Here is a 27,424-nt window from a genome sequence, read left to right on the forward strand (position 1 = left end):
TTTACCTGTCATCTTCAAATCAAGCTGGAAGCTAAAGTGCCACTTCCAAATACCAGGAGCTATGGGTTCAATGTACAGAGATAGCTACATGCAACATAACACAGGTCATTCCAAGTCAAATGCGGTCACCCCTGCTGGCCTTCAGTGTCACAAATCTCAAAGGAATCATTAAAATAAAACAAGCTATTTTGAACCACACTGATGGGAAAGGGTTTTGGGGGTGGGAGGTGCTACTTTTATGTTGACTCTAGCTAGGAATTAGGACAATTAGCCCTTTATTACCAGTGTCTAAAGATACTTTAATTAATATATATATATATATTTAGATATGTATGTTCTGCTTTGCATATTAAAAACATACAAAATAGGTGTTTTTTAAAAACTTTAATCTGTACTCCAGCATGCCTGTCCCCCTTCTGCATGAACTTCATCATTGTATAGTGATATAGATTTTTTTTGCTTGGTGATTTGAAGCAGTTTTAAGCCAAATAGTCAAGTTTTTCATATTAATCACAGAAGACAACCAGCTCAGTCCTATTCCCAGCTCTAAGGGAGAAGGTATCTTGGCTTAAGCACAAATTAGCACTGGCCGTACCCAGCGGACCTAATTTGCTGGTGTTTCCATGAAGTACCCTAGTTCTTCCCTTGTCACAACTTAAAATTGCTATGATTTAAAGTTTACAGGTATGAGGCTGTGCTTCACTTCTCCCAAATATCCCAACTGTGGTGCATGAAAACAGGAAGATCCCATTTAGGGGTCACTACCACAAATCTGCCTGTGGATGTTGCAGTAACTCCAGTGTCTCTGGAGTACCTGAAACCTATTAGCAGCCAAAGAGGATGCCACATTCCAGTATTTCATGCAGAATGAAGTTGCTTAGCTGTTATGTTAACCAGCTCAGAGAAATGAAGATGCAAAAATTAGTAAATGTTTCACTTCACTGCATACAAGGCTGCCTTGTAATCTTTACCCAAATAACGTGCTTTCAGTCATCTGAATAACAGTAAACAAACCTAAAGAATACTGGAGGGAAACAAAGCCCAAACAACTCTTCCATATTCTCTGGGGTCAACCAAAAGTTTTCACTGTTATTATGCATAAAATATAAAGCAAAAAAATATCACACAAGCCACTGGCTGAGGCAAACACACATTGCTTCAACCTGAACAATCCATAAATCACCTCCTCTGGCATCTACTGCTTAGGAATATTACTAGAAATAGACAGGCAGATGATTGCCAGGAGAAACTTTACAACTGACATGGGGTTTGTGCATCTGGACACAGCTGGCTAAAACACTTCTGGGGTCTGCAATTTTCCATTCAGGAAAAGCTACCAATGCATTACAAGGCTGCCCCTTCACCACTTTACAGGAAAAATAAGTAAATTGATTAGTTGATATTCAAAAATGCCAAGATCAGCCTCTTTTAAACTTTTAAAACATCTTTTTTAGGCTCCTCTATCTAAATTCTGGGAAAAGGATAATTTCATACTTCTTTTAAGAATTTTATGCCAATGCATAATTATCAAAAGATATTATATACAATATGCTTAACTAATGAACCCAACTACACACTAGAGAGTGAATTTGACTTGAGTGTTAGAAAAAAATCTGACTTTTTAGATAGAAATAGCCATAAATACTTGTACGTCTGTGAGACCTACAGCAGTGATTTTCCAAGGTGTACGTACTGAAGAGTAGGAAATACAATTATCCTTCAAGGCAGTAAGGCACACTGGAAATCTGTGACTCCAAATCCAGCTTTGATATAGAACTCAGTAGGTCACACAAAAATTATTTTAAGGTTTCTGAAAAACCTAAGCACAAGATGCAAGTTTATTACTGAAAATGTTCTAATGTTAAAAATACACCAAAAATTGCTTCCACACTCAAAGAATCTGAGTATATGAATATCTGTGCTAAACACACCCACTTCCAGATACCCTGACAGATGCACAACATGTGTGCAGAGCAGTTGGTGACATAGCCCCAGATTCTTGCCTCCAGGAACACCAGAGATGCTGTACCCTTAAAGAATATGGTGGAAACATGCAGTGCTTACTTAGCACAGGGGTGAAATCAAATGCTGCAGACTCAAGGACAGTCCTCTCCTTTACACTAACAGCCACCTGTAGTTAAGGTGCACAAGCAATCAGATGCAGTCTACATTTAAGCAAATGAAAAAATTATAAACAGGCCACTTTTCCTCATTTTCATCAACATTAAAGTAGTGCTTATTTACAGGAAGAGAGGACTGGGATGTAAATAAACTTAAACCTCAATAAATAGGTGATTCCGCTCTTTCCTTTGTCTTTGAAATTCAGTTCTTGACTGCTAAAAAATGAAATTCTGAATTTCAACCACTGACCTCATAGAATACACAATATGGGCTTGCTCAGTAATAAAAGTATGCTTTGACTTGTGGCTGTCATGCGAAAATCTCCGTAAGAAATTTCCTAAAACAGGAGCTATGTCTGCTGTCAGAGAGAAGCATATTTAGAAGCAGATGAGAGACCATCACTTCTGGGACCAAGAAAAGCTAAATGAATCCCAAAGGTGGATTTTGTTTCTAGGTGTGAGAAGTATTGACTTAGAAGGCTGTACTCCTAAGAGCTTATATTTCAGCAAAGCAGGGAGAAGCAATTTCTGAAGAACAACTTCCCCTGCCCCTGTCAAAAATTATTCATAAATGGCGTAAAGGCCAAGTAGAATTAGCTAAGTTCAAGGTGCAAATCTAAGCCTGTATATAATTTTGCAGAAGTTTTACCTGTAAACCACTGGGGTGCAGGGTTTAAGGGGAATCAGCAGCTTAAAGCTAGACACAGTTTTAAAACCCCCTGAGGTTCAAATACTACACCATGCCTCCCTGGCAGAATTGTTAGTCTTTGTTCTTCTCTCAAAACAAGCCCAAAACAAAACACCCTAGAAAACAACTCAAAACCCAACCTATTTTATTTCACCAGGCACAGAAACACATCTGTCTGAAAGATCAAATCACCACACAGTCATTCATTATGCATCAATGCATGAGGCAAAACATCCTACAAGAGGAAAAAACATCTGGACTTCTGGGGTGTCTCATTTACAGAAATTACGTTTAATAAATGAACTTTAAAAATCAGTTTGCAGGAATCTGACAGTCTCACTTTAAAGAAACAGTATAGCCAATGGATGATGAAAATCACTACAATCAAGTCTTGACTAATGTCTTTGTGGAGCTGTGATGATTTCAGCAACACAGGTACTTATTTATATGCACATATAGATCACTGTGGGATCATGACTGACACACATCTCATTAGAAGGCAAACAAACAAGTGTGCTTCTGCCAGGGAAGAAAGAATATAAACTTTAAAGTCATGACTTCAGATCCAGGGCTCCCTTTATGGAAAGTTGTTGCACATTAACATACATGAGAAACATTAACAGACCTGCAAAACACCACCAAAACATACGTGACTATCATGTAATTAAACAGCATCAGCACTTGTTTTAGAGTATAGTATTTTTTAAAGAATGACTCTCAACTTTTTTAAGTGAGCTGCTAATGAAAGCCAGACAGAGATTTTGTTAATATCAGAGAGGTGATTTAATATTCAGGTTAATGTGACAGCTACAGATTGTAATCATTAACTCTAAGTTTCTGGTCTTGAGACATCAAAGTAAGGAGTTCACATGCAATAAGGAAAGTTAAAACAGAGATTGTATATAAATGAGTGATTATAACTAAACAGCAAAATCCGAAACTACCAAAGTTTATTCTCAGAAGAATCACTACCTAAAACCCTGCTGCTGTATCAACTGCTGTTAGTTTTCATAATGTTTACTGAATTTTTAGAAGAAAGAGTTTTCTCCTCTTTTCCCTCAAAACCCTTTCAGAAATCACTTCCCACACTTTGTCTTTTGTAATTCATCCCCACTCAGCAGCCATCTGTTCCTTTCCTCACACACACATGCTGTACACACTCCAAAACAAACACAATGCAGAATCAAATGGCGTGATCTGACTTTTTTGTTAGGACTGCTCAAGCGGGAGCAGCTCCCTCCCATACCATCCCCTCCCTCCCACTTCCTGCCTCCTCTTTTCTCCCTTCATTGGGGTTTGCTGGAAAGCAGCATGTACTAACTTCTAAGAGTAGGGCTCGAGAGGACCAGCTTCTCATCCTGCACTCAAGCATAGTAAGAGCAGAAGTTCAGGAAAGTCACAACATTTTGCACGTTTACCACAACCAAGATCGAGCAATGCTCACCTTCAGGGGGAAGACCCCTCTGCTCTCCACATACCCTGTGTCCACCATGTTCTGCAGCAGAGCTTTGGGCCATCAGCACAACCATCTGCAGACTGGGACTCTGGCAAAGTAGACATCTCAAAGGACATAGTGGCAAAGACTTCCAGGTGCTCAGCTTTTATCCATACACCTGAAGTTCTTTACAAGGCTAGTCAGCAATGCCAGCCCTCTTTCACAGATGGGAGTCAGGACAGCACAAGAACCCAAACGATTTTCCCAATACCATCTAGCAGGGTGGTAAGACAAAAACAAATCCCAAATTACAGACCTGGTTTAATTCAGGCCTAGCCGCACTCTGTGCTCTTCTTGACAGTTTTCCAGGTACCACACCAAAGGTGAGGTAAGTCATGCTCTTGCTGGAACACATGGGACAGAACAAAAAAGCCCTTAAGCTGCCAAGGGGCAGGAAGAGTGGAAAGTGTAACTTTTTCTAAGACATGCTTTATGATCCATTGAAAAACACACCAAGTAAAAGCCAAGATTTGAATTGTCAGGAAAGGTCTTCACAATTCCCACTCTGAGCCTATGCCTATAAGCAGTACAGCAGAAGTACATTCTGCTTCTCACAGAAGAGAAAAAGAATATTCAGACAAAAATCCTTCCATAGTTAGCCAGTTTCTATACAGAGCAAACTTAAGAAAGGAAAAATGCCAGGCCCAGTGTTAATATATGACATAGTTACACATAAAGACACAAATCACAGCACAAAAAAAATAAGAAGTAAAATTCTCAAAGGATTTAGAGCCTGGCTGCTGAATGAATGATTTGGTTTAATGGGCAAGCAAAACCAAACACACACACACACACACAGCCTTATGAAGTCTGAGTATTTGGACTGAATTCAGCCACACAGAGATCTCATTCACAGCTCAAAGTCCACAAAGTGAATGGAAAAAGTCAGAGCGCTTCTGTACCTTAAAAACAGCTTTCGAAGTGTCACTCTAGATTCAACAATACAAAGCACACACGTTGAGAAACTGCTCTGTGACTACAAACTCTTGCAAATGCATTTCTTGCCTTTTTTTTCCCCCCAAGTCCTGCTTTTCCACTAAGATGTGGCTTATTTGAATCAATAAGCCACATTACCTTTCCTGTCACAGGATGCAAGAGATCATTACAAAGGCAGAAGAACTTTACAAAGATACACCACAATGTACTTCTCTCACCATAATTTCATCCAGACAAATTAGGCACTCAGTATACGTTCAAGCTGACAGCTTTGAGAAGTACCTGGATATATCAGGGACAATCACAGCATCTCTGCTGAGCATGTAACAGCCAGTTATACTACACAGCACTTAGAAAACAAGAGACGTGACCAGAAGGGAGTTTCAGCTGATCAACTGGAATCATCAAGTTTAAATCTGACTAGAACATTGATCTGCTTCTGTGATAAATGCTGTGTGATCTTTGATGATAACTGGGTATCGATTCCCAGGCTGAGACTACTGAGAAGAAACAGTACTGTGCCCAAAAATGACTTGCACTAGTATCTCATGATCTCTCATTCAAACACTGATCCCACCCATCCCTGATCTCCTTATGAGATCTGCAGAGATCACAGCATAGGAGGCCAGGGTTGGTGCACATTTTTGTAAGAGCAGTGAAAAGCTATTGCTGAGGGAGCTTCACTCACTGCAGTAACACTTACTAACAATTTGCAGCAGATATCAGTGCACTTCAGTGAGGAAGGCACAAAGCCCTCAAAAAGACTGTGCTATAACAAAACAAACCCAGAACAACACCTCAATCACATGCCAGCATCATTTCCTTGTTTCCCATCAGATCCCAAGAGCTGTTTGCTTTTGCATGCGTTAGGAAACCTTGCTGCCAGCATACTGCCCACAAAACAGGGGCAAGGGGGGTTGTGGCTTCTGACACACAATAGAATGACTCTCCCTAACATCAAGTAAGCATGAAACTATTCCTAGTGAAGGGTAAGTAAGAAGCTAATGATGGTTATTAATAGCCCTTAAAGCTATCAGTTCATCTGAGTTAAACGCAAGAGTAATAATCCCTTTATGACCTTCCATATTTTTACTGTGGAAATGGACAACGTTTCATGAAATACTGCTTCTAACCTCAGATTTCAAATACTTTAAATGTTGAAAATTACATCAACCTGAATCTACCAGGCTCTGGTATGTATATGTATCACTGAGGACTTAGACCAGAAATGGTAGGCAAAAGCCTTTCCTCTTAACACTTCTTCAAATTCAATACGATTTTTGCCAGTCTTCCACAAGTATTGAATCTACAATTTAATCTGCCATGAGGCATGCCTAGGTATTATACATCACTCAGTTAGGTATTATACATCACTCAATCTGAGAAACTGGATTGTAATGATGAAGGTGCTAAGGATTTCTTGCTGTTCTTTACTTAGTCACAAATCACTAGTGCATAAAATCTGCTCTTGTAGCAAGGAAAACTAGAATAAAACCAAGCCTTAACCTGAAATACAAGAGCTACATCTTGACCAGAAGCATAGAAGTGAAGAAATAGTAAGAGATCTATACTGTTCAGATTGAGAATTTTTCCTCTGCAACTCTACTACATATATGAATAACTAACCACACTCATCATCACAAAAGATAGCAGAATATAAGGCATACTCTGAGGAATAGGAGAAACACTGATTTTTCAGAGACTGGTGGAAGTTCTCTCTCTAGGCACATTGGTCCTTCATTTTCTGCTGCTGTGCTTCTTGAGCCTTTCCTCCAAAGGACTTCCTACAATGCAGAATATAGGTACCAACAAGCCAAAGGTCTGGTTTGAAACAGCAAAAATGAAAGCAAGACAAAATTTCATCTGCTAGATGACACTCCCCTTGGCTTTAGCCACAGCTTGTTAATAAATAGGAGAGATACGCACATGAGTCTGCTCAATCTATAAAGTGCACACTTGGAAATGCACTTGGTCTAAGCAGCTTGGTACTACAAAGCAAACCTACGTATTTATCTGTGAAGTAGTACTATTGGTTTTGATTGTGGTTTGTGGTTTGTTTGATTTTGTTCAGATTGTCAAGTGGCTTTGTACAACTCAAAATATTTTAAGACTACAGTGTACACATTTGTTTGAGTTACTTACTGTTCCTGCACAGAAAAGGTAAGAAATTTACTATTCTTATTACATAATAAAGGTAAGGTAAGAAAATCATGGAACTCGATTCAAACTGTGAAATGTTACACTTTTTTCTCAAAAACTATTTTACGTCTTTGCAGACGTAAGAACTGTGCCTAGGCCAACCACAACGAAATAGCTGTGACCTATGTTGTCTAATGAGAATGCAACTGAAATATGAAAGTATTGAAGTTACACTGACTTTGTACTGTAACACCTTCTTTCTCGGTTTTACTTAGTATCCATGACTTGTACAGTACATATTATCTAGGGCACAACAACTACCTACAACTGCTCAGCAGATTTGCCCAACACAGGATCACGTTCAGCTGCATGCTGCTCTTTATCTTGGAGTGGATGCTATCTCAACAGAAAGCAGGCATTCTGAAACTAAAATCTGACTAAAAATATGGCAAGGATAATCTAGAAATTCTTCTTTTGCATCCCATCTCCCTTTTACTGTATTCTTCAAATATGAGCAAAATTCACAGTCTTGGCCAGTGGGTCTTGACTGCATCCAAGAATTAACAGGGACTCTGACTATAAAGTACTGGGAACTAACTGATGCAATGTGAAAAATTAACTGGATTGGTCAAAGTCAGCACATTAACAACCTGACTGCCCTACAGCTCATTTTTAAGATCCAGCACTAAAGCTTAACACCAGAAGCAGGAGTGAGGAACGGAGTATAAAAGCCAGGCTCATGTGCACAGGGGCAGCCACAGTGTCAGTACAGCTGTGCATCAGGGACAGCAGGCAGCTCACCCAGAGGTTCAGCTGTTCCAGTTGTAGTTTTGGCAGAATGCAGGACACCCGGGGATGAATGAATGTGCTGATGAAGACAGGAAGGACAAGACTTGGAAAACATGAAGTGTTTCCAAGTTAGCTTAATCTATTGCTTGCATGGTCCCACTTCCTCTTCAGTGTTGCTCATGTGTAAACAAGTATTTGGTTCTGTTTCTAACATGCTAAGGCATGAAAATATAACAGCAACCCTGCAAGGGGAACAATAATCAACATTTCAACTAGTTACCATGAAGGAAACACAGGGGAGATTTGTTAACACCAAAGTCACTGTGTTCGAAATAAAAAGCATGTTTAGAAGGAGAGTTAGGACTCTCACTTCCAGGCCCACTGCATGGTTAGAGGCACAAGTTCTTCTGATCTGCCTCCTAACCTCCATCACCCCAGAGCAGGGTAGTAACTTCACAGCACTGCCCTGCATTTGACAAAGGAGCTGTCTCACTCAGCACATACAGTTACTATACGGGAGAGCACCAAAGGGAAGAAACAGCAGTGCCCTCTTACCTAGGGAGCTGCCCAGACAGTAACTGTATGCGACAGGCAGGAAGCAACAGACTCCAGCAGACTCCTGAGACAAGGTGCTTCATAGATTTAGAGCATCTCCTCTGTGATAGTAACTTCTTGCCCAGTCCTGGTAACCAAAAGCAGCAGTGTACCAGCCTCATTAATTACTGGTTTAAGAATCTGAAGGGCTAGAATCCATTTTAAGATGTTACTAAGGAAAAGACTCAAAAAAGCCAGTATTAGGACAGTTTATTTTTACTGGTGACTTTGGTAGGTACAATCTGGACAGCTGTCAAGTGAAACAGGTAGTCAGGGCAAATGATCCCAACACATCAGAAACAACTCTTGCACCCTACTCAAAGTTAGTGTTGGTGAATCCCCTTCTGTAACACGACAGTGTCTTTCTAGTCCCTTTTACATTAGCTACACCTTGTCTGTACTCAGCATCAGTCTAGACCTCCTCATAGTTAACCACTGCTGAGGAGTCCAGAAAGCAAACCCTGCAGCTGTACCTTAACGTGAATGTTCTCTTGACCTCATTTTAAGTTAAAGCTAAAAAACCACAAAGAGGTTTCTGTGGAACTGACAGATAATATCAGATCAATGCAGTACAGTGTACACTGTACATGATGCACATTAACATCTTTGGGCTGGATCAGAGACACAGTCCAGGGATAAATAAGGTTGACATGTGAAGACTAGACATAGTATGCTATTAAAAACTGTTAAGTAGTGTATTGATTGGATTTTACTGGACTTATAATCACTAGATACTTCAGATACTTCTGCATTAGCACCACAGCAAGACCTCAGATTGATTCCGCCCACACACATGCTGCCAAATTAAGAATACAACTCATATTCCATAACACAGTACAGTTTGTACACACATGCGTGTCTAGAGCCTTCCTTGTGATATTCTAGTCACTATGAAATACAACACAGCTACTACATGCTACTGAGATCAAAGGAAAACAGGATGCATGGCTACATATAGAGGTTCACGTTTCATGTAATTTTTCTTCAAATACACCTGTAATAGCTTCTACAATAATGGAATTAGAGCCATCATCCAAATCCCTGTCTGCCTTGAATTCTTACGAAAAATAGATGGCTGTAGCTTGCATTTTGCAGAATTTACTCAACAGCAATCTCTAGAATTTTACAGCCAGCTGCTTTAAAACAGCAAACACAAAAATAAGGAGATAATTTGGTAGCATTTGTCCTCACTAAAAGCAGCAGTAACACAAGGAGTCGGGGCTTTGGAACAGAATCAGGTCTGATCTGGTAACCCCTATCATTTTATACTTAGATAACTTCCTGTGAAAATTAAGCATATCTGACAGTACCTGTTCCTCTTTTTCTTTGGTCTTGCTCCTGGAGACTCTGGAAGAGGTAACATCCTGAGCTGGAATGACAGAGATTTGATGCAGTGGCATGTTCATCACACCGCCTTGTTTGGTCCTTTCATTTACAGGAAGGAGGCTTGAAGGCAGTGCTCATTCCGTGCCATTGTAAGGCCTTGCAACTAAAAAATAAAAATATTAGATGATGTTAAAGTAGCTTGAAATGCAATAATTTCTAAACCAAAGCTATGCCATCCACTCGACCAACACCCATCTCTTATTTTCTCTGGGTTTTGGTGCACTGGCTGGGTGAGAAGAGACACAGAAATTTTAAACAATTTTAACTAGACAGGTCAGAGCAAAATTAATGCAAAATGAATAAATAAATTCTCAACCAGTTCTGAAAGCATTCTGAGAGCAGAGCTAGAGGGCAGGGGTCATGCTTGAATCTGCTTGGATAGGGAGAAGGAGGAAGAGCAGCTCTCCAAGCTGAGCATGCTACCTGAAGGTACAGAGAGCAAAGCTCATACAGGTAAGTTTCCGAAACTGCCAACCCCACCATACTGGATTGAATTGCCTCAGGAGTCATCCTAAAACAAAGCAAATGCTGTAATTTTGGCTAAAAACAGGCAATAGCCTGCATTTGACTCTTGTCATTTCTATAAACGTACCACTGTCAGATGAAAGACGTATCACGTGAGATGCTCCCTTCCTAAGACTGTTAGAGATTAATACAAACAAAATCCCTCACCAGGGATTGTGAATTCACTGGATGGACTACACACACTTTATCCTTCTTTTACAAATATAACAGGGAAGCATTACACATAGGAAAGATAGTGATAGACAAATTAGCCAAAATTAGCCATGCTAATCTGAAAGGCAGGCATAATTAACCATACCTTTTATTAGATTAGTGAAGTTACATTAAATAAAAAGCTTTTTGAAACATGTAACATCATGGAGTGCTTATTTGGAATGTAACTTACCACAAATGAGACACAATCAATTGTGTTTAAAGAACAGATTAAAAGGGCATTACCACAGCAGGGACTATAATAAATAAACTAAATAATGCACTGTTCTTCTGTTTCCATAACATACCAACTTTTTGTTTGTCTGGTTTTGAATCTGCAAAAGCAGAAAGCAGAGACTAAATAAATGCCCTATGTATTATGTTGTTTAGCAATTTGGAAGTAGTATAGCTTAGCACTTAGTGCATACCCTTAACTTAATACTGCACACATTTTTTATTTAACATTTAATTGGAAGTTCTGAAGATAGAACCAGACCATTCAGCATCTTTCGTGGAATCAAAAACCTAGAAAGCTTGGCCTATTTCCACTAGACTTCACAGGAGTACTGCAGTTGTATAAAATGAAAACAGGATCAACTATTTTAACTGCTTTTGATTAAACAACAGGAAAAAAATATTACATGTTCCAAGGCTTTATATGGAGAATGATAGTTCACTATCCTCTTTGCACTGAGGGGGAAAGAATTATCAAAGGTCATAGAGCAAATCATGAACAAAACCAAAAATGTATGCAAGGCCTGCTGCATCCCAGTCACACACTCCATCTGCTGCATGATGCTGTTTGCCCGTTTGAGCACTCAGCCAAGTTCAAGAGCTTTAGTGACACGTGGGCAGGATTTATGTTACTTCCATAGAGGCCAAGACAGTGCATCATAAAGCACGCATGAGAGCTTTAAAGGCAACGCCTCCGTAACTTTCAGGCATCGCTTACTTTAAAAGTAAAATATATCACTATGCATAAACAAGCACCAAGGACACTTCCTTACTGGAAGACAAAGGGAAACATGGGATTTACCAGCATTATTGAATCCCAGCATAAAGAGAAAACACAGAACCTCTTCAGGTCCTCCACACACCTGCTTAGCTACAGCCTCTAAAGGAGCCAAGCCAGAGGGAATATAAACATGGGCTGAGATGGGAATATCAAACTACAATAAACAAGGCAGGAAGGGAAGGTATTTTCCCAAGAAAACAGAGAAATTAAATCCAAAGAATGTCAAGCTTCAATGAAAATATGCCAGGTAATATGTTCTGTGCTATTGCCAGTGGTAACAGAGCAAAACGGAAGGAATTCAACCCTGCTCTGTGTCCCCCCCTCAAAAAGGGTTCTGGGCTTGCAGGCAAGGACACGTTTTGACTGTAAAGAGAACAAGGAAAATTATTAGAAAACACAGTTAACCTTCTCTGATGATGGCAAACAAGTCAAACCAGTTTTTCTGCAGGTACTTCAAGGACAGCAAGTGTTAGAATTCTTTGAAAGAGCTCAAACAGCAGATATAATCCAACTGGGTATTCAAAGATGATGTGAAACAGCCTTCCTCTGGTAAAGAAGCCTGGCAGATGCTCTAATAAAGCCTGCCTTTGTTCAAAGGTGGCTTATAGAAAGCTGTAAACTAAACCCAGATGCCACCCTGCCACATCCCCAATCTGCTGGGTCCCTAACAATGCACACAACTCAAATTCTGTCTGTATCAACCTAAAGCACTTTAACTCCACAGTGCTAGCTAAAGGATAAAGTTACGTGAATGAACAGACCATCTGCAGTACTGAGTACAGACAAGGACGTCAGAAAGGCCAACACAAAGCAAGTTATGACAAGCTCCACAGGACATTCCACAGCTAAATTAATTCCTTGTCCTACCTGATTCAAAGGTGGGGAGCTGGGCACCTGCGAAGTGGGATCCAAACTTGAAGCACATCAAACTGGGGGCCTGCCAAAAAGGAAGACATGCCAAGGCACGGGGACTGCTCCTAGATAGTCCCTTCTTTTCAGGATTCCAGTTAGACATTCAGGCCATACCTCACACCAAATGAGAATTCCTCATTACTACAGCATCTCCATCCAGTGCCCAGGAGGTGGCAGATAAGGGCTCAGCTTCCTCCTCCGCTGTGTTTTATTTGGTTGCTAACTTCCTGCAAAGCTGGCTCGGGCACATGGGAATGCCAAGACAGAGGACAGCTTGAAAAGCTCAACTGTTCCTCTTTTCTGTAGCCACACTGGTTCCTAAAAGATGGGCTCCAGCCATACTGCCCTTCCAGAGAGTCTTTAGAAACAAATACCATTTCAAAAGACAAAAGAAGCCAAAATCCTGGCTGCAGAGCCCACAGGTGATCTTAGCTCAATGAAGCTAAGATTTCACCCATCTAGGTAGTCCTGTTTTGCTTTCTGCAGGACAGGCAAAACAGTCACTAAAAATGCCTGCAGTCACGTATAACCACAACAGCTGGGTCCTCACTACGTTGCTAGAACAACAAAAGCTGCAGCAAAACCAGTCAGATTCAGAGAAAAGAGGACACAGTCTCTCAAGGTAGTTGAGAGGTACAAAAGGAAGGAAAAGCAGGCACATGACTTGGTCCTGGTGGCTGGGGCATTCCCCTGAACAGTACATCTGATAGAAGCAGAAAATTAGGTTCTTCTGGGTTATCAGCATGAAGTACTTGGTGTTAAGGAAACCTTCCAGTCTGACCAACCATGAGACTCTCTGGCAGTCACACTCCCAACACCAGAGACTTTCACTGCTGGGACTGAAGCCCCTTCACAGCAGGCGCCCACGAGAACCCAGCTTGACTCCCTGCACACCCCACTCACAGTCAGACGGGGATTCCCATGGCAGGGTCTCAGACGTCTTGTTCCACAAAGCCATTTATTCACAGTGCAGTAACACAGAAACAGCCTGAGTCGGCACCTCCAAGGAGGACCCTCAACAAAGGACCCCCTGGGCTTTTATCCCATCACAGCCTACCTGCACAAAAGTCTGGCTCTTCCTCCCAAGTCCCCTGCTCCTGCTGTGTCTCCCAGTGTCCATTCACCTACCTCACTGGCACCACTCATCTTCATGCCCTTGGTTGTCCAAGAGGTTGGCAGTTCGTGGTCTCTTGTCTCAGGCTCCCACCCAGAGCTCAATCTGCACCTCACAAACTGAATTACCTGCACCAGATGTATTCCTCAACAATGAGAAGGGACAACAACAGGAAACCTCAATAGAACAGAAGTAGGTGGGAAACCACTTGAAATCCCACCTTCATCATCCACCCTGTCAAGATCTGTTTCCCAAATAACAGCAAGAACATGAGATGAACCAAATGATCTGTAGCTTGCTGGATTGTTAGTGTCAAGTACCATTGGAAGAATGCAGATGAAGTCCTCCCTCACCTGCCACCTACTGCAGCTCTCTGCCCATTACACATTCCAAAACAAAGGCTAAACTCCTCCTTTCCAAAGATTCATACCTGGACTGGGGCAAGTAAGCACAAATCATGACTTCCTGTCTGTGGTTTGGTACCTATCAGAGTCTACAAACATGCAGTCTGAACAGCAGATTTTATTAGGTCATTTATACTTCAGAAAGTCCATCATATTCCCTTGCTACACAGTGTGTAATGGAAAACTTCAGAAGCTCTGGAGCTGTAGTGGCACTGGCTGCAGATGAACACGGGCCTTACCAAAAGAAATGCATCCCAAGGATGCATGTAGGTGTGTGCACATGCTTTGTATTACTCAGAAGGGGAAAAAATACAGCAGTCAAATAGGTCAGATGCTTTCCTATTGAAAGTACAATAGGTATTCTGATTAAAAGAATATGTCTTTATGTGCATTAAAAATATGCCCTGGAACCCATACCAGAAGGAAGATGATAGTCACTAACCAAAGGGAATTGGAAAGAATTTCACCTGTGGGTTGTTCTGGTCTGCCCCAAGGTTCTCTTCAACTGCCCTTAGCCTCAGTAGTGATGGTGAGCAACGTCACCTATGTCAGTGCTCTGACAATCAGTTGCAGGGTGGGCAGGTTAAAAAAAAGGCAACACATCACTGATGTCCAGATAATCCAGACACTGAAGTAACATCCACTGCTGTGACAATCCTGCCATGGAACAGATCAGTCTGTAGACTGCAGGGGACCTTGCAGATGCAGGCTGAAAATTATATTCTGGGACTTCGTGGATCGTTGCCATGCAATCTGGTCTTCCGAAACTTCCCCTCTATGTGGCACAAAACCTGACCAACCCAAAGAAGAATGGAAACTCCCTGAAGAAATCTGACTGCTGCTAGATGGTGTAACATCATCTTCATCAGATGGCTTACTTCCTCATAATAGGACTTGAAATAATCTATTAATGCAGATTTGGAATCTGTTTTTCTGCTGGAGGTCTTGATGTGAAATCTCAAATCCCCATTTTAAAAAGTCCTTTCATTTTGTGTTTTTATTGTTGTTCTGAAGGTAACAGAAGCCCTCATCCACTGACTTAGCCAATTCCTGTGTGCATCTTAACTTTTCCTAGCTACTTTGACATTTGAGATAGATATAGCTTATGCCTACTTTCTGTCCACTACATTTTCCACATTTGCAAGTATTTCCAATTCTATCAGCTTGTGTTGGCTCCAGTTTGAAGTTTTTATTTATTTGATTTTGAGCTTGTTAGGACTCTTCCCTTACTAATATATCTTATGTAATCCTCTTCTAGAGAGGACAGATGTGCATTTTCAAAAAGAGGATCCTGCATCTGTGTTTCATTTCAGTTTACTGTAGCTTAATCAGTACTTTGTTAACAGCATTATTTAAGAGATGTTATCAAGCCTCATGCACTTCACATGCATTTGTTAACTCAACAAAAAAATCTAATCAAGAGAGCTTACGGGAGAGGAACTAACACTTCCTTTCCTGCAGTACCTTTCACATTTCACTTCTAATGTTGTACTAACCCTGAAAATAACCCTTGTATTGAGACCAGGCAGACATAATTCGGGATTATTGCTATTTACAGCTATGAGTCTGCCCATATATCTCGCACTGTTTACTAGCTTAGCTGTAACTTCTCCCTTTATTATCTCAGTTCCTCCTTTCCTCCACCTGCTAGTGTCCCAAAACTAATCAGCTTCAAGACTTAAAGTTTTAGTATATTTTAAAATCATGTTATTGAGTAGCTAAAATCAAAAGAAAAGCTTAGAAAGGGGACAGGAGATTCTTCTGCAAGTTCCCCATCTTCCCTTTGGAAGCTTCTCAATATGCAGGAATACACAGAGAAACAGAAGTATCTGCCAGCTCTGGCTAACTCCTCTCAAAATAAGAATACAATTATTTTTACAATTATAATACAACTAGACAAGCAGGCAGTTAAACTACAGTCTCAGTAAATAACAGTCCCAGAGCTCTTAGCAACCCTTTCCCATGATTTCAATGGAAGCTGAGCAGGATCTGGACCTCTGAAAAACAGGTTCCTTAAAAACTGTTCCCTTCAAATCAACTCAGCTGACAAATGCAATTATGAACTAGCTTGGTAGACTTCAGGAAAACAAATGCCACTTCCCTCTGTTACAATAACACAACATAGAGTCATTACAGTCCCCTGAGAAACAAAGAAATTACTTTTGTCTGCTTCTGCTACTAATAGCAATTTGCCTGCATCAGAAGCATCACTGATCATTCCTGATGTGCTGTGGAAAGAACAAAGCACCAGGTACTCCACACACACCTGTGGCAGTAAGCTCCTGCTACAGATCCAAAATTTCTTTGGCATCAGTGGTCTGCTGGTTCATACACATTTTTAAGTAACCCCCATTGCATATTTGTTGATGAAATAGACCACAATAATATCAGCAATAATCCCTGGGACAGTCTCTAACTGCAACAAGCAAAAAGAAAAAGAGGTAAAGCAGGAGTTTCATTATCTACATTGGGAAGTCCTAATGGTGGAGGCCAGGGAGAGGTAACAGCCAGGGCTCCTGTTTTCTCAGCCAGCAATTTCCTCTACCTGCTCCATTGAATTCCCAAATCCATTTGCATAAGGGGGTGCCATTCACTCTTTAGCCTCAATAATCACCATTTCTCCTCACCCCTTCACATTAAAGATATCTTCCTCTCCTGAGGAAGACTTGCTCTGAACAGAGCAAGTCTAGCACATAAATCACACTCACAGCAAGCTGTGAGTCTCTACAGCTTTGCTCCAAGCAGGACATAACATCACAGCCTGTTTGGGGCTTGCCTTATCACTTTTAGCAATGATCCTATCAACTCCCAGAATGAGTAGAAACTGGCTTCCTGAGAAATTAATGCCCCTCTCCAGAAGAGGCATTCTTCCCTCCAATCTGGCACTGAAGCCACCCTGCAGATCAAAAATTAGGATGTCATAATCACAAAACTCGAAATTTTTCTTGAAGATACAGATGAAGACTTGCTTCTTTATAATACTCATTGTCAGAGAAGAACACGCCACAGTACCAAGCCTATTTCTACAGTTTTTGAGGAAAGCTGTCTTTCCTCCTTCACTGCATGTCCAAAAGTAAGGCACAGCAGTAGCCTACATGGATTCCATCACAGTGTGAACACAGGTTTGGGACTGGTCTACCACGACTGCTGCAGTTGGTTGACTGCAACTGCAGATCATCCTGCAATCAGCACAGGAGGATCCACAGTACAGCTACCGGATACAAAACCCGCTCCCCTCACCCCTACTCATGCGCAAAAGCCAAAATCCACAAGACTATGACATACCTCAGAAAGACAGCAAGTGATGCCAAGGACAAGGCAACACCCCAGACCTCCAGAATAACTGCAAATTCATTGGGAAAAATGCCCACATGATCATTACGATTTGGCAAAGCGCTCCATGTGACAATTGACATTTTTTAAGAGAAAATGTAATGAAGATTATAATCCAGTGGAAGAAGAGACATAGTAATACATGTATAGACCAGAGAGAGAAATTTGCGCCAACATGTATTGCAGGTAAATTTCTAGTCTAGTACACAAGTCCACATGATACAATGTAACACCTATGGATAATGTATGATCCTTTCTCATTCTCTATTATAATCCTTTCAGGGTTCACAAAACTCTAAATCAGTTCTGAAATCCAAGGAAAAATTGCTCTTTAGTTTTAATAAAGATTATTAGAAAATGCATACACTTACATTGAAGACAACAAAAGCCTGTGTTTCACAAACAGTGTAAATATTTACAATGCAAGACAGTGATGAAACAGAACAATCTCATCATTGTTCAGTGAGGACATTGCTCACATTCTATATTGTACAGAGACAACAACGATGCAGTTTTAAGAAAATTCTGTGCTACATCACTTATTTTCCATTACATCACAGATGAACAGTTGTAAAAGCCATTTATGAACAACAGGCACCTAATCAACATTCTTCACTATTGTTTAAGTGCTACCAGGCAAAACACTTCTCTTAAGGCAGAGAAAAAAAAATATACTATTGATTAAATGATTCTGTGTTTTGAAGAAATATGAAATCATTCCTTCTTTGGGTGGGTAGGGAATTTCCAAAGCCATGCTCATAAAAATGTATTTCTTTTGAACGATTTACAAGTTAAATGTCAGGTAACTCTTTATTTATAGGTTTGAGTTACAACATGTTTTTGCTATGGAAGCCTCAATAAAATCTAGATTTCTGGATCACTATGACAAACCTTTAAATTCTGAAGAAACATCTATAAACCACATTCTTTAGGACTTGCTCAAAGCAACTGAAGAGCCTAAAACCAGGGTCTTCAGAAGTTCAAATGTAGAGTAAAAAGAGCAATGTGCCAAGAATCCTGTATCTGATTCTTCTGCTTACTTGCATGACACCGATGAGTTTGTTTACAACTGTAATTTCCCACATTTTAAAGTAACCTGATTTCTGATCAACTCTCCACCAGAAGTCATTTGTTATCCCCCAAATTTAAAAATTCTAAATACATTTTAAACACAGGGAAATATAATGAGTCATTAAAGTATAACAGACTTCAGTGAGAACTTTTTATTGGGAATTATACTCAGGCATAGTATATCTCCTTAATGGCTTTATGTTTCCATCTTTTTCCATGCTGATACCTTCTCTGTCCATCTGTCACGTCCAAGAATCCCCCACGCAAAAGGCAACGTGGGAAGGACCAGTACTGTGACCTGCATGAGAACGTGTGCTCCAGGCAGAACAACATGCTGGGGGAGTGGAGCCCACAGCTGCACTGACATCGCTGCTCATCTTCATTTCAAGTATCACCAATACACAGGTGTGCTCACTGGCTGTGGTTCAAGAAGGCAAATTATTTGAGTTCTTCAGCTTAGCCACTTCTGTGCAATGGAATGTCTACATCCCACCTCCCGGCTGTTTCAGCCACACAGATGGCTTTTTGGAGTGGTATTGTTCCTTACCACGGTAATGTACAGTACCTGGCACAACCAAGAGCACAGACTGAAGTGCTACAGTAAGACAAGCAATAACAGCACTACACATCTGAGTCACTCTCTCAGTTTCACACCTGCATTGTCACAAAAAATTGCCAGATCTATTTGAGAAAATTGCTAGGCAGACAAACACAGCGTTTCTAATCAACTTCAACATGAAAACTATGCTATGAAGAGTTTAAGAACCTCTGTGTCATAGCATTATCATTAAAAAGTAAAGCTGTATAAAGCCCACAGACAGAGTCCAGGTCTGTGAACAGAACTAAATCCCTTCCAGTGCCAGAACATGACAGCCTCTTCCAGCTGCAACCTTATCATGGGATTTGTTGGGTGGTTAAAAAGGCTGCATGCGCCTAACATTTTTCAAGTGTCCCTGGTGTAGTTTAAAGGCCAGGCAACTGATTTCAGAGGGCTGACAAACAGTTTCATCCCAGCTCCCTGTGCCAGTGCTGACACCAACACACACAATGGCAGCAGCAGAGCACCAGCACAGTTTCCCTTCATGAGGGTATTATTTCACACGAGCGTGCTGGCACGTGTGTGTTGGTTCTGACCATCCTTCCCTCACAACAGTGCTCTGTGCCACCCGAAAAGAAGGGACTGGCATTACTGAAACCCACAGACAACGCATTCCTTACCACAGTCTATAAAGGGCCATTCATCCCCACTGTACCTAAAATAGCCATTGGATGCAATCATGAGATGAATACATGACTGTGGATTCCTTTAAATCACTGCCTTCTTACACAGACAAGAAACCAGTGTCCAGCAGTTGCATCCTCGCCCGTTGTCCTTGTTCTCAATTCAGCAATCAAGTGTTGACTCTTTCTGTCCCATCCAGCATTAGTCCCTTTATTTCTAAAAGTACTTAGAAATTTAGAGATTTTACGGGAAATTTAGAGAAACAGCACAGAACTCCACCAATCCATTCCTATGCACTTGCAAGACCTGTACAGAATCCTGTCAATGCAAATCCATCACAGCTTTCTGTCACCAGAACTATAGCAGTATTTCTAAAATCCAGCTATCATCCACTAGGTGCTCATTGCCAGCCAAACACAGCCAACTGCAGAAAGGTACTGAGACAGAGTGAAGTACAGAAAAATGGTGCTTACTAATGAGAAACACTTAGAACTGCATGGATCTGTTTCTTGCTGCTGGAGAAGAGGCTGACTTGCAGCGCCCTTCTGACCCACTCTTAAATGATTACCAGTTTTTACTCCAGCATGTGCTTCAAAGCAATCTCCAAGTGTCTAGTAAGGGTGAGGGGAGGCCCAAGCAATCAGACAGCAAAATTCTGTGGGACAAAAAGTGGTTTTGAAGGAATCTGGTGATAGCTGGAGCAATACAATGAAATGGATTCTGGGATGCTGTTGCATATCTACAGGGCAAGTAAAAGAAGCTGCTATATGAAGTTCTCCAAACAGGGAAATAAAATTCAGGAGCACAGCCACATGACTGATGCCAACTGACGTTACATTTTTCAACCCAATTACAATTAGAAGTAGCTTTTCTGTCTTTTCCCCAAGCAGATGATCTTTGCTTTAAATTAGTTTAAACAGGAGCCAGTGAGATGAGCCAAGCGTGCTAAACAAGGCTGATGCAACTCTGGTGCACATGAGCACTACTGTAAACCCTGAAACATTTGTGAAGACAAAACATGGAAGAAACAGTAGTTATTATCAGGTATCTGTTGAAATTGAAAGGTAGAAGAAAAACTTTATTTATTTATCATGCTAAAATATCATCAGTCCTCATGGAAAATCTACTGCTGGAGAAAGAGGCAAGCATTGAACCTGTTGATTTTTACACCAACAGCATACTTAGCTGCAGAGAGGAAAACCCACATAACTCTACCCTACTCTCCTCCATGTCTTTCAGGACCCATACCAGCTGACTTTGGGGTTTCCTTCTCTAAGTCGTTACAATTACAATAATATTCAGGGACATTTGCTCTCCCAAAGAGCAGATGAAAAACAACTACAGACAAATAATTTGAACATCTGCTGAATTAGGCTAATGGAGAGATAATGATGTATTTCTTTATTAATCATTTTAAATGGAAAATGCAAGTTTGGTTTTTTTCAACTGAAAAAAAGAAAACTACCTCCTATTCCAAATGCAACAGATGTTAAAAAGTCAAGACAAATCTCCTCCGTTTTCTGTTCACTTAAAACAGTTGGCTTGTTCCATTCCAGATAGTCCCATCTTTAGCACAGGCTCCCACACATGGGCTGTACAGCACATCAAGATGGTCACAAGGTATATAAAGACGAAAGATGTCTTCTGCTATTTCTGAAGTGACAGGAACCCACAAGTGACCAAAACACTGCTGCTTTCCTCTTACAGGACCCAATCATTCCCTTCAGCCTCTGGGTGCTACAGAAGCAGCACTGTGCCTAGGAACAGGCATGGTCCCCTCTGCGTCACTAGTGACCTTGTGCCTGGCACGGTCCTTCTCCATTGGCTGTGCTCTCTCCAAATGAGGCATAAAGCCTTGAGCTCGGAGGAAGTTACACTCCTTGTTTTTCATGGACACATGCTGTTCAGTGAATGGCATTACCTGGCAACATTACCATTATCTTACAAAGAAAAAATCTGTTGCAAGCTCACATCACCTGTATTTCCTGCAGAGTTAACAAAAGTTTCCCATCTCAGCAAGGCCAGCTGATCTCTCACTGCCTCATTACAGAAGACAGAAGTCATCAAACTTAAGAAATGAAAATACAGGAGGCTAAAAAGTATTCAGATCTCAACCTTAGGAGATGTGAAATACCTCCTGAAAAGGCTCTCTCTTCCTTGCTGTGCTGCTCCTGCAGCAAAGCCAAACAGCTGTCTCAAAATGCTCAATCTAACAGGTTCAAGCAGGAAACAACAGTGTAACAAACATATAGATGTTCCTTTCGGTGCTTATGGATTGGGTTTTTTGGGGTGGGTGTGGTTTTTTTTTAAAGGAAAAAAAAAAATCTCCACAAAGCAGATGCCCACCAAGGAGGGCATCTTCTCTGCCTTAAAAAAAAGACACTGCTGGCAAAACTGCATGCTACAGCATTTAGCTGGGGGCAAAGGCTCAGCATAAATGCAGTGCAAAGTTACTACCACCGCTGTTAGAACACCTGGTCTTCTCCCAACATTACCTTCCCAAACACTGATTCTGTCCAGACTGGCAAACCACTTCAGTCTCCGATCTTGTGCTATATGCAGGTTACGAATTAGAAGACTTCTCTAATTAAGAGATCACCAGTGGAATTAGAAGGTAGCTTATTTTTAGCAATTGTCTGATTGAGCTGGAGCTGCACTAAATTAGTTACTGCTTTTTCTAAGACTACATTTTATATACCAATTTCCAATACAACATTAGTATCTCTTCAAAAGCCATCATCTATCAGCAAAGAGGAAGCAGCTATCATACACCATCATACTTAACATCTTCAAGTTTCTCACTCAAAGCCTAGAAATAATGGTGAGGGGAGATGAAGAAATCTGGAAAGGCACAGCCGTCTTCACACATCAGCGGCGAAGGTGTTTACAAGCGTGAGTAACCCATCCCTCTACAAGCTGTCATGCTGGAGTGGCATCTCTTATAGAAGGGGTCACAGAAGGCCCAGAGACAGCGTAACACGCTGTTTTACTGCTCACCAGGTGAAAGCATGACTTAGCCTGCTAGTGATTTTCTTCTTTTTTTGGCACATTACAATAAAGGAAGAAAAAAAAGGCCCACGGAAGAAAGGCTTGGCTCAGAAACCTGCCAACTCTCCTTGACTCAGAGGGGTTGCTGGAGACAGGGAATAAGCAGCATCTCAGAAAACCAGGCCTGTGCTGCAGTGTGTCCAATACTGGCCTTGGTGGGATGCACTGTGTACAGTCAAGTTGCTTTCCACTCCCACCCCCTGCTTACAAGAATTACTTTCAGACTTGAAACACAACAGTTTCATCATCTTATTAAATTCCCAATTCCTGGCTCAGATGTCTCTCATATGCATTAGTTAGATGACATCAACCACAAAGGCCTGCCCATGAGCCACACAGGATATAGCTCAAAGGCAATCACCCAGCAATTGGATCATCAGCTCTCTGAGTTTCTCTTCCCTTATTCATAGGAGCAGCAAGCAAACTGTGTGACAAGGGATAGGTGTATGCTTTGTAGTGTCACGTGGAAAGGGAGATAACAGCAGAGCATCGAGAAGCAATTGGAAAACATACCTTCGTGGAGCAGAGCATCCACCCTGAAGCAAAACCATCCCTGCAGCCTTCCCCCACAACCCCCGCAGGAGGTATAGACAGTAAAGACAGGCTAAGCCAAACCCATGCAGGTCTTACAGAGCAGGGAACCTTTATACAGCAGCTAATGAGGACTTGAAAAGGCAGCTGACAAACAGCCAACCAGCATGATGCCTGCAGGGCATCACAGCCCTACCAAGTCTCTGCAAAGCACCTGTAGTTCTGCGCAGTGAGAACATGCCAACTAAAAAACTTCCCAGTACGCAATCAAAGATGGATGAGACAGACTCAACACATGTCCAGCTGACAAGTGGAGCTCAAGTAGACAGAGAAAGCAAACAACCATAAAAAATATCTAACAAGACACAATGAAAGATCACAGCCAAGAATAAAATCCATGATATTATCTAATTCCCTTTCTATATAAGGAACTGATCCTGAGTTCTTTGCTCTCAGGCTGCTGGACCACATGATGCTATACTTGCCAGGGTATCACTAACAAGGGAAAGTGAGTGAGAAATCTTATCTTGAATCACATGTGTTCAACAGCAACTGAGCTGGGATCCTTGCCTTGTGGTTGGAGAAGCTGATACCAACACCACTAGTAAATAAAAGCCTAGGTCTGGGGCAGATACAAGTGCTTCAGGGTCCTCAGAACACCAAATACTGACCATGGGAGATCCCAGGAAGAAAAACACCACCAAAAGACTGCAAAGCATATGCCAGACTTATCCTACTGCATTTGGTATGTATATATAGGAGATGCTTCCACACTTCACTTGCAGCACTTTACAAGGCACAGGGCTCTGACAGGGCCATCTCCTGCTGCTTTGAAGCTGCAGTTCTAATGTATCACTTGCACACTGCCTCACTAGAAACAAAGCCACACACTTCATTTAAGAAAGTAATCAGATGGATTAGGAAATGTCAGAGAATTATAAATTTGAACTTCTTGCTGTTTGGAAAACACAACAGCATTGCGGGTTCTCCATGATTTGCCTGGAAAACATCACAGTGCAGTTTTCCTACACTTCCAGGATGGCACATAAAAAGAAACTCATCTCTAGAAGGTCTGAGGAACTGCAGAGCTCAGCAGGTATACCAGAGCAGGACTCTTTTTCACACCCTGCCAAAGCATGTAGCAGCTCACACAGAACATATGGAGACCTTTCAAGCCTTGCAATTTTGTAATGATTGGTGAGTATTTCTGCAACATCAGAAAGACTCAACTTGAGCAGTCTCAGTCAGAGTTATCCTCCCCTGTCAGGTCTGACCCTAAGATGAAGGGTACAAAATAGCCGAACATCACTGTCACAGTAATCACAGAAACAACATACATGCCTCACACAAAGGAACTTCTAAGAGGCAATATACAGTTTTCATGCCCCAAAACAACAAGATATTTCAAGGCTTCAGTAGTAAAACACTGCATAAGAACACCAATGTGTTTAGAAGGCTAAATTTGATCTTGTTCTTATTGGCTTCTGCTTTATTATGCCAAGCGCAAAGTTAAAACTCCCTTCCATATTTTAATCAAACCTGCTACTGTTTTTCACTAACTCCCAAGATCAAGCCAGCCTGACAAGAATCATGTAATTTTACAATGGTATCTCTCCTCCCTCCAACCCCTTATGTTATCAAACATTAATTTTGTAAAGGGTCTGCTGCATCATGCCAGCTCTATTTAGTAACAATACTTGAAATTTTTCCTAAGCCTTCAGAAGGCCTTGCAGTGGAAGAAGGCCATTCCACAGCAGAAGGATGAGAACAGTCTGATACCCTCCCTGAGTTTGGTATCCTGTGGCTGTAGGTTTCATAAGGGCCATGCACCCATGCCACCTATCTCACGTTTAAAAAGTGCCATCTAGGTGGGTTTCGGCACAGGGTGAGGCTGCCGCTCTCAGCTGTGACACTGCAATTTATATTCCATTCTTTCTGCAAAAGCTGAAGTTCCAGCAATTATGTGACATTTAGCCAAGAGGTTCAGAAGTTACTGGCAGGCGGATTGCATAAGCCCACTTCCCCTTAGAGAACAGGCTGAAAAAAATTAAAAAAAAAAAATCCAAGAACCTTACAAATACCATGATATAAATGACAACTGAGTTGCAGGAAACTAAGGTGTGCATAGGTGAAGTAACTTAAACTGGAAAACAGAGGCCAGAAGCAGGAAAAAAGACTCAGATTTCCTGTCTCTCACAAAAAACCCTTTAGCTGCAAGTGAACTTCCTCTTCTTTTTAAAGCTAAGCAGATTTTTTTCTTCTCATTGAAACAAGACAGCATTTAGTTCAGTATGCATTTATCATGTTTGTTGTAAAAAAATCCTTTCTTCTAGATATCACTTGCCATGTCAAAGAGTAGCAAATCTTCAGTCCACCTGCTTTTCTGGATTATATGCATGCACATATACATGTACACATATAGACACATTTTATAGAAGCAGTAACATTGTAAATCAATGGTCACAGACTCCACTAGAGAAAAAACAATGACAACAACTGTCCTTCCTAGTCCTGGCACTTCCAGTTCAGATTTGGCAAGCAAACTCAAGATGATTAACTTAAAAGCTCTAACAATAATCACAGTTAAAAGGACAACATTTTGGATGCAGAACTACAAGGGGAACTCATGTCATTTACTAGAAAGGAACAAAAAACCAAAGCCTACTGTCAACTTCAGAAAGAGCCAGATTGCTCCCATGTGTATTTTCTTCTCTGTCATCACCTATGGTAAACTATCACCTCATGCTCTTCACATTCCTCTGGTATGCCAGACTTCACCAGGCTTATGTATAATGAACCGAAAAAGCCACTGCCAACTTTCACTTTCTATCTATTGTAGCAGAGTTCATCATGCTGTTAAATGCAAACCCCTTTAGAGTGGTTTGCTGAAGGAGGCCATGGGAAACATGCAAGAAGGAGACAAAACTGCACTCAGATAGGGCAAGCAGAGTCATTTGCAAGAATTTGTTGCTATAATGTGGCCCATGTTATGAAACCATGGCAGAGCCCTGTATTGCATCACTTCCTGTTCTCTAATCCATCAATAGTCTCATATATATGCACATAGAAAAAAAATACATACACAGAAATATGACATATTTTTCCATTAGCCTTCCTCTCCTGACTGATGCATTCGTAGTTACAAGAGATTAGAACAAGGATTGGCATAGTAGTGAACCACCCTCAATAGCACACTGCGCTTTTACAACTAGAAATAGAGGGATCAGAGAGATTAATCCTCTATCCTGGATGAGACAAGGAGCCAGTGACAGTGAAAGCAAATATAAATAGGCAGAGAAGGCTTTGTCTTGCTACAGCTCCCATTGGTTTTGAAGGAGTCTCTTCAACAAAGAAATGCTTTAGGAGACCTTTAAGAATGACATTAAACAGAGACATCCCTTTTGTAAATCCTCCAGTAATTTGGAGATGAGGGGCTCCCACTAATAATCCCGTGACATCACCTTCCCTCTCCCAGGAAAGTAAAGGCCAGGTCCACTGCCAAGAGAAGTGCTTACAGTGGATGATCTGACTGAATACTTCCTCAATATTTAACTGGTGCTATAGGACAGGTTGTACAGAGAGAATTTGTTGCTTCCTTTTCAGTTAATGGTACTCAAATGGTCCTCTACAGGCAAAATTCACCCAAATGCCATGCCCAGAAGCCAGTTTCTAGTTTCAGTCCTAAGAGTCATGGCAATATGTGGACTCCCACACGTGCAGGGTACCCATGGAAATTCTTGTGTAACATGAAAGCAGAACTTCAACCCCAACTCTAGCAACAAGAACAGAAGCACAACTCCCTCAAGCTGCACAGTGGCACAGAGTTATCACCAGTAAGTAAGTCTGAGTGACAAATTATTCTGGTCATTAGAATCAGCAGATCAGACCCAGGGGAAGCCTAGCTATTTAT

At 41.2% G+C, this 27,424-nt stretch overlaps 1 protein-coding gene across 3 annotated transcripts in view; it reads right to left on the reverse strand.

The window, feature by feature from the left end:
* MARCH8 (membrane associated ring-CH-type finger 8) overlaps positions 1-27,424 on the reverse strand; it is an 86,595-nt gene that overhangs the window by 55,155 nt on the left and 4,016 nt on the right. For all 3 annotated transcript variants that reach the window (XM_017725954.1, XM_008643756.2, XM_008643755.2), the window contains one exon: positions 10,072-10,250. In XM_017725954.1, coding sequence (XP_017581443.1) covers positions 10,072-10,167 — 96 coding nt within the window. In that variant the 5' untranslated portion in view covers positions 10,168-10,250. Of the gene's footprint in view, positions 1-10,071; positions 10,251-27,424 lie in introns of those variants that run through there.

The sequence above is a fragment of the Corvus brachyrhynchos genome, unplaced genomic scaffold (genome assembly GCF_000691975.1).
Source record: "Corvus brachyrhynchos isolate BGI_N302 unplaced genomic scaffold, ASM69197v1 scaffold61, whole genome shotgun sequence".
In the NCBI taxonomy this organism is placed as follows: domain Eukaryota; kingdom Metazoa; phylum Chordata; class Aves; order Passeriformes; family Corvidae; genus Corvus; species Corvus brachyrhynchos.